General features: G+C 36.3%; 1 protein-coding gene across 1 annotated transcript in view; it reads left to right on the forward strand.

Annotated features, from left to right (window-relative positions):
* Positions 1–3,619: 3,619 nt before the first annotated feature.
* The window catches only part of LOC111822695 (C-type lectin domain family 12 member A-like), a gene marked incomplete at its 5' end in the record, with an annotated part of 13,401 nt that continues 4,328 nt past the window's right edge, over positions 3,620–12,692 (forward strand). Inside the window, 5 exon segments of the mRNA XM_023741932.1 lie at positions 3,620–3,829; positions 4,094–4,261; positions 5,383–5,441; positions 5,443–5,535; positions 7,698–7,804. Coding sequence (XP_023597700.1) covers positions 3,620–3,829; positions 4,094–4,261; positions 5,383–5,441; positions 5,443–5,535; positions 7,698–7,804 — 637 coding nt within the window.

Consider the following 12,692-nt stretch of genomic DNA (forward strand, 5'->3'; position numbering starts at 1 on the left):
GACAGAAAATATTCAGGAGTTTGACAATTTGGAGAAGAAAGGCAAGCTTTTGTGCTATGAATGTGGTATAAAGTGGTAGCAGTAGTTATAGCTCTGCTTCTTAGGTATTAGTGAATTGACAATGATATCGGTATTCTTTCAGCTTGAATTGTTAATTAAGACTCCCATTTTTACAGAAGTTGTCAGAAGGATCCATACAAAATAATTATAAAATGTTGGTAGAAAACAATGAATAGAGGAGAAGGGAGTGACAGAAGAATTCTCATGTTTTATTTAAGATTTTTTCAACAACATGTGACATCTTTGAAACTCTCTTTACTATGAACAGAAATTTTATTTCATAAATTGTTAGACTTTACATCAATTTATATTCACCATGCTAAATCTTGAGGAAGAGTAACAGAATAACTCTGGTGATTTTCCTTTTATACAGATTTTCTTTTTTGGAAAGAAGAGTGTAAGGATTTTGTAATAGTTTCTGTCTTTATTTCCTTGCTCGTATTTTTCCTTTATTTTATAGGATATCAGGATGGTCTTACGGATTGGTGTTACCAATAATTAGACCTTTGCCAGCATAATGAATTTAAGCATTCCATTCTATCTCTTCCCATCTCTTTTCCTTCTAAGACTCTGTATTCTAAATTTTCAAATCAGAAATTCTTCAACACCCTGGAAATGTGAAGTCATGTCATCTTTACTTCTTCAGTTATTTTCAATTTTCCCATTACCCAGCTTAGACTCTATGTTATGTAGTAAAAAGTGTATAGCATGTAATATCTACCATTACATTCTCACCCATCCCCTTCAATATATTTTGTTTTTTCCTTTGAAAACTCGAATACTGGTTAAATACAAATATCCTCCCACTCTGCCACATTTGAACAGCTAAACATTGCTGGTTAAAAATATACACTCTCTTGACCTTTGTGTACTTTCACCTGATGACCTTTCCTCCTACTTCATTCTACCCTTTTTCTTTCTACTACCAAAATTTCCATTCTACAATATCTGTACTCACTCTCTCAGCCTTCCTTCTAGATACTATTTACTAAATACTTCCTTGCTCTCATCAAAAGACACCCTACTCATTTTGCTCTGAATTCCAGCCCATCTTTCGCAAGGACTTTTTTTTTCTGTAATTTTCTCCTTGCACTCCTGCTGCAGTTAATCTTTCCTCATTCTGTAGTTGACTATTCCCCTTAGTGTCCTGATATATTCTACTTCTTCTATCATAACAAAACATAACCCTCGATTGTCTACTTATACCTCTCAATCTATTGTTCCATTTCTTTGTTTTCTTTCACAATCAAACTTACTGAAAGCATTATCTGAAGCCACTGATTTCCAATTCTTCACCTCTCTTTTTCTCCTCTCTGACTTAATTAGGCTTCTTCCCTCATTATTCTGTGAACCACTGCTCTTGTCTAGATAACCAGTGGCCCCATTGTCTCATCCCAATGGTCACATCTCTGTTTTTTATTACTTGACTTCCCTGCAACCTTCACCAAGTCCTTCTTATTTAAGCACTTTCTTTGCATATCCTCATGGACACATACAGTCTGGTTTTCTGCTATCACAGTGTCTGCTCCCTCTCAGCCTCCCGTTTTGACTCTTCCTCCTGGATCAAACTTTATATGCTGCAACACTCCAGAGCTGTATTCTAGGTTCCCTTTTCTTGCGGCACTCAGTATACTTTTATAAGTTACCTCATTCAATCCTTTGCCTTCAAATACAGTGACTCCCAAATATCTTTAGATGGCCTATCTTTGAATCTCCCGAATAGAAAATTGTGTTATCCATTTGACATCTCCATATGGATATCTAAATTCATTTCAAATTAAAAATGGTAAAAATAGAAATTCTTATTAATCAATAAATACTTATTTTCCCCTTGCACCTGTTCACTCTCCCCAATCATCTTCTTCTTAAACACATAAATAAAAATCTAGCCATGTTAGTGTTTACTATGTCCTAGAGCTGTGATAACTGCATTGTACATATTAAATCATTTAATTTCCAAACCTTTATGGTCTTCCTACTTTTACTAATGTAGAAACTGAGGCATACAGAGGTTAAGTAATTTGCCCAAGAACCCACAAATTATCTGCCGCAGAGCTTGTTTTCAAACCTACATATTCCACTTCAAGAGATTGTGCTGTGCTTTTTATCACCGTGCTCTACTGCTTGTAAGTGTGTGTGTTCAATATCCATCAACCTTCTCAAATCAAAAATATCCAATAAACAATTAATAAATGTGTGCTATAAATTCTAACTTCAAAATGTATCCTTAATCTACTCCTGGGTTATCACGTTCCTTAACATTAGTAAACCAGGACACTATTGTCTCCCACATGGTGTATTGCATTAGTGTTTGTACTGTTTTCCATGGTTTCAATACTGTAGCCCAAAATTCATTCGTCACTTGCAGTCACAGTGATCTTTCTTTAAAAAAAAGAAAAAGAAATCAGCTCTTTTTCTCCTCCCGTTAAATGCCTCTGGTGATTTCAAAAAAAAATAAAATCCAACCTTGTTTCTCTGGCTAACAATGTTTTTGTCTGTCTGTTGCCTTTCTTTTTGACTTCTTCTAACATCATGTCTTTCTTGGCCACAATTCTTTAGCCGCTCTGGATTTCTTTTGCTTTCCAAATACGCAAAGCTTTTCCCCAAATTAGGATCTTGGAGCTAGATAGTATTGCTGCCCATGATGTTCTTTCCACTGATTTTGCATGCTAGTTTCCATGAGCCATAAGATGTGAACTAGCCACTTTCTATTATCACTGGATTTCAAATCCCTGCATAGCATTGTATACCTTGAGATTTTCTTATTTATTTATTTATCTATTTATTTACCTATCACCTCTCATAACTAAAATTTAAGTTCTATGAGAGCAGGGACTGGTGTGTTTTACTCACTCCTATATTACCAGCATGCAGAATAGTGTGTAGAATATAAAAGTCCTCAATAAATAGCTTTTGAATAATGGAATTTACGAATAAGTGAAAAAATAATTCAAAAGAAATATAGCACCTGAAATCATCATTCTAACCTTAGACAAGACCTCAAAAGTAGTTCTTTCACTACTGTTTTACAAAGTAGGAAGAAATTTTCACATTTTATTAGCAATCCTCTCTGTATTTCACAATATTATTGTACCACCGAGTTGAAGGGCATATAACGGTAGTAAGATTATCATATGACACTGAATTATATTTTCTTGAAATATCTAGTCTTCACGTGTACATATAATTAATTTATATAATACAGTGATTAAATAATAATGCAAGATGTTCTGGGGAATCTATACACAATGGAAATTGTTTTCTTTGTCACCCTATGTTAGCTACTAAAGCAAGGAATACCCAGATTTACCTCTTTGTTAGCTGACAGCTATTCTGGATTTCCCAAATTTATACAAACTAGATACAGTGTATCCAGACTGGTCGGCTTTCTCCCCAACTCTTTTATAAATTCTACTTTTGCCTCTGTTTCTTGAATCCACCTACCAGTTTACCGCCTCTCCTGTGAGAATCAATTTGCATGCACACTAAGTAACTAACAGTTTTTACTTATTCTTGACTTATTCTTCTAAGGTATTTTTTAAATGCCCATGGTTTACAGCAAATCACATTTCTTTAGAAGAAAATGTTAAAAAAAATGCAAAAATAAGTCAATCAGTCCCATTAAGATGTTACCATTTCCAGACCTCTTTGCTAATTTTGCTTTCCACAGCACTTTCTGCTCCATCCCGGGTTTGGCGTCGAATGACCTGGGCTCTGACTCTTCTATGCCTTCTACTGCTGATTGGATTGGGAATCTTGGGAATCATATGTATGTATAACCCCAGCACCTAGAATTGCTGAGTTTTACAACCAAATTTGAGACCTTGGAATTATCATAGGTGATATGCCCAGAAAGGGCACTTGTAATGCTGTACTTAAACATAGTACTTAGTTTTTTTCTGTCACTCCTGTGTAACGACTGCTTTCCTACCCCTTTAATCATCTCAATACTATTTCTGCAAAACGAAAAGGAAGTGGTGGTTCTGTTGAGGGATAAAAATATTTGATTAGTTCTTTTTTTTTTGATCTGGAGTTTACATAACCTCGAAGATAGAAATGGGAAAATTGAGTGAACTGCAAAATCTCAAAGGAGAACTTGAGAGCAATATTTCTCTACAGCAGAGGAGCAACATGAATTTTTCCATCACACTGCAAAACATAGCCACCCAGTTATGTCGTGAGCTATGCAAAACCCCAAAAGGTAGTCTTGTATTCCTCTCTGAGATATTAGACAATTAACTAAATCTTAGAGTCACTTAAGAATCATTTCATCAATAGCTAGGGACCTTTCCTGATGGAACTATTATTTGAATGAGGAGATTAAATATTGCTGACAGCGGATTCACTGATATTAACATGCAGTTAGAAGAAAAACAGAAAAAGAAATGTTAACTATATGTGCCCAAATTATCAGAGAGTAACAGTTACTCACTAAAACATTAGACATTAATGGTGCAACCAATTCCATTATTTTCATAGGATGCAGTTTCTCTAATCTGACATTTACTACTGTTATTCTGAGGCACTGAGGTCAATAGAAGATAAGCCTGAGAGGACATCACTGTGTAGGTAGTCTAATTCCTAAATTATACTCAATGATTGAAGAGAAAGATAGTCAATAGGAAAAAAGTAAATAAATAAAGTGAAGGATTATATTTGTAACTGAGGAAGATGGTCTTATGAGCTATCTGAGATCCTGAGAAGCCTCTGAAGTATTCAGCAAGTCGGAGAGCTAGAGGTGCTCTCGCTGGAGAAGGCAGGGTTGATTCTCCCACACAGAATGCTTCTTGTGATTAGATTTTTTTTGCCACAAAAGTGTTAAATGAAAATGAGAGACAGGAAAACTAATTAATCAATATTCAGGGCCCCTAAAGCAGGAAAACACCCTGGCCTGGAATCCAGGTGATTAATGTGAGATGTGTTGTTCAGGCTATGTGTTGGACATGCCGTGGTGATAGGTAACCAGTTGCTGTTGAGTCAGTTTTACTCGTGGAGACACCATGTGTGTCAGAGTAAAACTGTCCGCTGTATGATTTTCAATGGCGAGTTTTTGGGAAGCAGATCACCAGGCCTTTTTTCCAAGGTGCTTCTGGGTGGACTTGAACCTCCAATCTTTTTGTTAGCAGCCAAGCACATTCACCATTTTCAACACCCAGGGACTCCTTGATATAAGATAAAGATCTAGAGTATAGAGTTCATTTTCTTCTCTTTTGATTTAAAAGGAAGAAATACAAGCGAATTTAATCAATTTAACTCAGAAGTAAAGGGAATAATGACAGAGAACAACAATACAGATGAAATAAAATTATGTTCTTCTTCCAGAGCGCAAATGTAAACCTTGTCCAGAGACATGGCTGTGGCATGAGGACACGTGTTATGGCTTTTTTTTATGAGATGGACACATGGCAAAACAGTGAAATGAGGTGTTCTAGTTTGAATGCCAGCCTATTGAAGATTAAGTCTGAAAGTGTTTTGGTAAGGCCCCATGGATCTCTGCCTATGAGGGAGGAAATCCCTTTTTCATGAAAGAAGAGAAAGCAGAGGGACATTTGGAGGGAAAGATATATTAACCCTGATGTGATTCTGCCTTATATTAGTTGAGATGGCAAGTGACTTACCTTTGGGTATCATAGCCAAGATAGGTCATATTAAGCTTTAGCTAGGACGTTAGGATCATTGGGGTCCTTAGAAACTGATGAGTATATGGGTAGATAGAGCATACCCAGAATGCTCAGGTCTTAATATTTCCAAACTGGAACCCTGAAATCAAATCTCAGAACACAGCTTCTGAACATTTATATAAAAACAGAATCTGGAGATTATTTCTGAGGGTTACTAATTCCATAAAATCTACACGGGGAAATTCTTTGTTTTCACCATTTTGGATTTCTTTGTTTTTTTTTGTTTTAATTAAGAGAGAAAGCTAAGATATCCAGGATAGCAGATGGTTTTGATGAAATATGTATTGTTAGTCACCACTTACTGGTTCTGCCTTGTGGCCACCTTATGAATAACAGAATGAAATGATGCCTAATCCTGAGCCATCTCTGTGATCCATGGAATTTTGAGTCCATTGTCATGGCTACTATATCAGTTCATCTCATTAAGGGTTTTGTTCATTTTTGCTGACCCTATACTGTACCAAACATAATCAATCTTAGAAAAAATACTATCAGAATGCTCCTTAGAAGCCAGAATGACAAGGCTTTGGCTCTTTTACATTGAACACATTATCAGGAAAGACCAATACGTAGAAAACATCATCAAAATATATAAAAATAAATAGAACTGAGATGGGATGGCAAAGTCAAATACCAAGCATATATATGGGACTGAGTGCTTGGGTCCCAGGAAAAATGAGTTCTCTAGTAGGTTTTTTTTTTTTTTTTCTTTATTGAATACTTTTTTGTTGTATCTAAATCAGCTCTCCAGGCTTTGGTATTACTCTGTTTATGATGTCTCAGAAAATAATCATATATTTACTCTTTAAGCAAAAGTACATTTTCCTAAAAGTCTCTGTCTGCTTCCCTACTATAAGAATCTTTGTCAATCTTTATAGAAGAGCAGGCAAGCAATCTCTTTCTCGCCTGATCATTCTCAGATGACACATTCATAGTTGCTTATTTGAAAAATAAGACCTGGAATAAGAAAAAAAAAGTTACTTCAACTACATTGGATTGATTCCAAATTCTGTTCTTATAACCACTTTCATCTGACTTTGCTGCATTTTTCCCCTATTCTTTTTCTATTTCTGTTAAGTTTACAGTCGTTAACTACCTCCTTTGGCCTGGACTGAACGTTTACTATCCAAATATTTTGAATCCTGTAACTTGTGAACGTTCATTGACCTAACTGAAAGTTATGCATGGAAAGGTAGATCTTTTCTTCATGTGAGACAGTACTGCAAGTGATATTGTACAAATGCTGGAGGAAATCTTATAGTAAGGAGCGCTGTGATGCAAGATCTAAAATTAACGTTCAAAATTATGTGCTGCCTTGGTATTTCAGGCGGTGAAGGAGTGAAGGGCTCAGATGGCCTAACTGCAAGTTCCCCACCCCTACAGATAAGGTCCACTAGCCAAAGGACCCTCCTTGTCACATGGACTAAATTCAGCTCCTGCTTATCCCTGAGTAGTAGGCTAGATATCCATTTTCTGCCAGGTCAGTGAATTATTCAAACAAGCCAATCACGTCTTCCCCCAGGAAGCAAGGGGCACCCACTCCTCTTGATAGTACAGAGCCTGCCTCCAAAGCCCCTGTTTGTTCACACTGTTCCCGAGCACAACCCCTGTGTAGCTCTGCACGGCATGCGGTGTCCTCCTTCCCTTAGCTGAGTACATGTGACTAACAAAGTGCTGCCGATCTCATCTGTGCAGTGTTGTGTGCTATGAGTTCAGCCATTGCCATCAGCCTAGAGCAGGAATCCCTCTTTCATAACTGGGGTGATGAGGAGGCCATCAAAACAAGCACTTTCTTTCCATTTCCTATGATGGCACTGAGAAGTATTAATACGATGTTACCTAAAATGTTACATTAAAATGTTACCTTAAAATAGTGGCTTGTAAAAAAATTATGTGAGGTGGTAACGTGTAGAAATGGAAAAAAAATTTTAATCAGACCATCTGTATTTCTGGTAGGAATTTATAAAGTTCCAGAGGTTGGATTCCTTTTGGCTGGGATTATCTCCCAGGCAAAATTACAAAAACCTTGAGTCCTTGGATAAGAAAATGATCAATTCTGACTGGTAAGTCTCACATTCTTGCTGCATTTTTTATAGCTGGATTTGAGTAGAGGTATTTCCCTTTGGCGCATTTAGATTCCAATTAAAATCAGCTTCACTAAAAATTCCATGCTTAAAAAAAGCTTTTCTATCAGGCTTCTCTGATGTTTAGGAATGCAAAAAGTTGCAACAAATGTCTTGTCTTTATTTTGACAAATACTCACTAACTTATACTAGCCACATATGATAGAATTTCAGTGACTAACACTTTTGTCTAAGAAAATTATAGAGGTCAACAAAATTCACTGTAGTTTAACATATACTAAAGATGGTACTAAGAGCTAGAGATGTAAATGTAAGTGAAGGGGACTTCTCTTAAGTTGCTTGGTTATTAATTGTATGTGCAGACTGATTATACAAATCTAGATATAAACAGAATATAATGTGATAAATGCTTTGGTAAAAATATGTACAATAACCAAAACTAGATTTCAGTTTTGAAATTTGTTTTATAACTGAAATTGGAAATGGACATTTTTTAATGAAAAATGTAGAGACAGCCTAGAAATGCATTTCAAGTCAAGAGAATAAACTGAACTTAACATGGTATATTGCATGTCCAGCTTGTAATGGGAAAAAAATCTTCACTGCTTTACATAAAAAGGGCACTAAAGTTCCGTTACATTTTATAATCCCTGATACTTGGGAAGAAGATAGGGTAAGACTGCAGAAAGAAACCAGAGCCTCAAAGTGCTGAATACTGTCGGAAGCCCAAGAGTGAACACAGATCTGTTAGTTAGCACACATCAAGCAGGAGAGAACTCAGGGGCACCTGTGTGTGGTGCTGCCACACTGAATCTAAGCACTGATTCCTGCATCCTCACCGCAGAGGGCCAGGAACAAATACAAGCTTTGTTGTTTTGCTTTGTTTGTTTCCTTCAGATAGAAATAATGGGTTTAGGATTTGGGGTCAGAAAAAAGGTGGCACTATCTTTGGTGGTTGGCAATGAGAGGACAGAATGGGGATAAAAGATATAAAAATGGAGGGAGGAAGGATATATATACTGTAAAGGTAATATTTGGAGTGAAGAACGAGAGGTAAAGGTAGTATATGTGTCGGGAGCGTATAGATGGAATCTTGTTTTGAGATAGTTGAATATATGTGTGCTTATTTGCAACTATTGCAAATAAGGAGGTAATCTGTAATAGGATGGAGAACACAGCAGATATTTCAAATCACCGAGAAGTAATGATGAAATTTAAAAAAAAAAAAAAAAACTGTTGCCATGGGGTCAGTTCCAACTCATGGAGATCCTGGTGGCACAAAAGGTTAATGAGCTTGGCTGCTAAGTGAACAGCTTGGAGATTTGAATCACCCAGAGATGTCTCAGAAGGAAGGCCTGTTGATCTACTTCCAAAAAATTAATTATTAAAGTACCTATAGTGTAAAGTTCTACTCTGTCACACGAGTTACTGTGAGTTGGCATTAACTAGAGGATAACTTTTTTATGCAGATATAATGAAATAAAATGGTGGATAAAACACAAAAAATAAAACTAAAATGAAGAGAATACAGTGTGAAATAAGTAGTAAACGTGGAGCAAGATGAAAGAATAAAATTAGTAAGTCAATATAACTTAAGGAAGAGAGCTGAATCCTTTAGAGAAATATTAAAACAGTCAAACATTCTTAATAAATAAATTCAGTTATAAGTTGTTTCTAAAACATGGGGGTTAAAGAAAGGTATAAAAAATAAAAGAATAGCAAATATCTATCAGGAAATGCAAATAAATAGGAAGCCATGTTATTGTAATAATGATACTGTAATATTAATATCATTAACAGGAATTTAAAGTTAAAAGGCAAATAAAGACAGAGAGATATGTGATGACAAAAGGCTTGGTTTATGAGAGAGATAATAGTCTTAGCATATATATACGTAACCATGTAGATTCTACCTAAGTAAACAAAACAATTTGTTAATTCAAAAACTGAATAAATGCAACTATAAAAATAAATTTAACATTCCTCTTAGAGTGGGACAGGTTTTAAAGATTAAAAAATGGAGCTAAGTAAGACTATGAAAATAATTGTTTACTTAAATATAAAAGGAAATTTGCAACATGTAAGCTAATAGACAGATAAATCGGTATAAAGATATGTGTCTAGTCTCCAAAATATTTTCCTCAAAGATTAGTTTAAAAATTTTTCAGAGAAGAAACTTTGATAATTCTAAATCTTAAGACTATTTCTACTGATAATATCAAATGAAAACTATAAAAAAGGGGAAATGCGAAATTGAATTTAAAATATTATTGTCCAAAATAAATTCTAGACTAAAAAATAAAAAGTAAAATCTAACTTTGTTAGAAAAATATTTCATAACAAAACTATGAGAAATAGCAGAAACTACACTCAGAGGAAAAGTAACACTCTTTAAGGAGTCCATTATTAAAAATGAAAGACTAAAATAAAGGAACACATAAAAATAAGTATTAATTAGCTCCAGACTAAGGAACGTGGTGATCCACTTCCAAAAATCAGCCAATGAAAACTCTTTGGATCACCAGGATAGTCTGATCCGGTTGTGCATGGGGTCTCCATGACCTGGGGGCCAACTAGATGGCAGCTAAGAACAAAAACAACAATAAACGCTCAAGAGAATAGAAAAATTTTAAGGAAAACCATATGCATGTAAAATTGATCAGTAAAATGACAGAGATATCCAATAAACACCATCAGAACAACTAGTTATGATTTTGAAAAAAGGTTAGTCTACACCCACCACACAATGACAAAATTACAGATGCATTGTTGTTAGTTGTTGTGGAGCTGCTTCCGACACAAGGTGACTTTGTGCGTAACAGAACAAAATATTACCAAGTCCTGCACCATCTTCATGATCATGGTATATTTGAGTCTACTGTTGCAGCTATTGTGTCAATCCACCTCACTGAGGGTTTCCCTTGTTTTCATTGGCCCTTATTTACCAAACATGATGTGCTTTTCTAGCAATTGCTCTTTCCTGATGACTTACTCAAAGTAAGAGAGTTGAAGTCTTGCCATCCTCACTTCTAAGGAGCATTCTGCTTCTCCTTCTAAGACTGATTTATTTGTTCTCCTGCTGCTGGGTCTCTGCGGCTGGGTCTCTGCTGTCTGGTTTCTGCTGCCTTCAGTGTTACAGCTCACTCTTTCTCTTGGTCTCGTTGTTCCAGGAGCTTCTCAGCGCAGGGATCTCAGGTCCAAAGGACACGCTGGCTCCTCTTTCTTGGTGGTGGTGGGATCTTCTCTTATGCCTCAGGGATGGCTCGTATCAAGTCCAAGGGTATGGCAAAACTGACCAATTCCCTTGGTAGACTACAATTACCATTTCACAGTCCGGCCCAATCACTTGAGTGGGAGTTACAAGACCATGGCTAGAAAGGCCACACAAAAGTGATCCATCACACCACAAGGTATAACAATTTTCTGAATATACCTTTTTGTATAGTTTTGACTTTTATAACTATCTTATACTTCAGATTAAAAAAATACACAATGATTTCAAATAACAAGACAAAATCCCTCATATCCAGTATTTTAGGTATATGTACTCAAACCAAAGACAAAAACATTATAAATGAATATTGAACTGTGCTTATAAGTTAACTTTTCACAGCTATATGGATTAGAATGTAACTTTGAGGGCTAAAGTGTGCCTGACCCAAGCCATGGTTTTATCAATCACCTCATATGCTTACAAAAGCTTGACAGTGAATAAAGAAGACAGAAGAAGTATTGATGTCTTTGAATTATGATGTTGGAGAAGAATATTGAATATACCATGGACTACCAGAAGAATGACCAAATCTGTCTTAGAAGAGATACAGCCAGAATGCTCCTTAGAAGCAAGGATGGCAAGACTTCATCTCATGTACTTTGAACATGTTACCAGAAGGGGCCAGTCCCTGGAGAAGGACATCATGCCTGGTAAAGTAGAGGGTCAAAAGAGGAAGATACTCAATGAGATGGATTAACATAGTGACTGCAGCAGTGGGCTCAAGCAAAGCCAAGGATTATGAGGATGGCGCAGGACTGGGCAGTGTTTCCTTCTGTTGTACATGGGTCCTATGGGTCCAAACCAACTTGACAGCACCTAACAGCAGCAACATGGATTAGAAAATCTGAAAATATTTAATGTGAAGTCTTGTTGTTTTAGGTGCTGTTGAGTTGATTCTGACTCATAGCGGCCCTGTGCACAACAGAACGTAACACTGCCCAGTCCTTCACCATCCTCACAATTATTGTTATGCTTGAGTCGACTGTTGCAGCCCCTGTGTCAATCCATCTCATTGAGGATCTTCCTCTTTTTCGCTGACCCTCTTCTATACCAAGCGTGATGTTCTTTTCCAGGGTCTGCTCCCTCCCTCCTGATAATGTATCCAATGTATGTGAGAAAAAGTTTCACCATCCTTGCTTCTAATGAGCATTCTGGCTATACTTACTCCATTCATTCTTCGTTCACTCTTTTTGGAGCCGATGACACATTCAGTACTCTTCGCCAACACCATATTTCAAAGGCATCAATTTTTCTCCTGTCTTCCTTATTCATTTTCCAGCTTTCACATGCATATGAGGCAACTGAAAATACCAAGATAGAGTCAGGTGCATCTTAGTCCTTAAAGTAACATCTTTGCATTTTAACACTTTAAAGAGATCTTTTGCAGCAGATCTCACCAATGCAATGCATCATGTGACTTCTAGGATTGAGCAAATACATAAATAAGTAAATTTATTTTTGAAAATAGGAGTCAATTTTTTTCTTTCCCAGAAGAGAATTATGAATAAGGAAAGGAGATAGGGTAGTGCAAACCCTCTGGTGTGAGATTTGCATGGTAGGCATGGTTTTAAAGATAGATAGGTAGATCGATGA

The sequence above is a fragment of the Trichechus manatus genome, unplaced genomic scaffold, assembly GCF_000243295.1.
Source record: "Trichechus manatus latirostris isolate Lorelei unplaced genomic scaffold, TriManLat1.0 scaffold00195, whole genome shotgun sequence".
Lineage (NCBI taxonomy): Eukaryota > Metazoa > Chordata > Mammalia > Sirenia > Trichechidae > Trichechus > Trichechus manatus.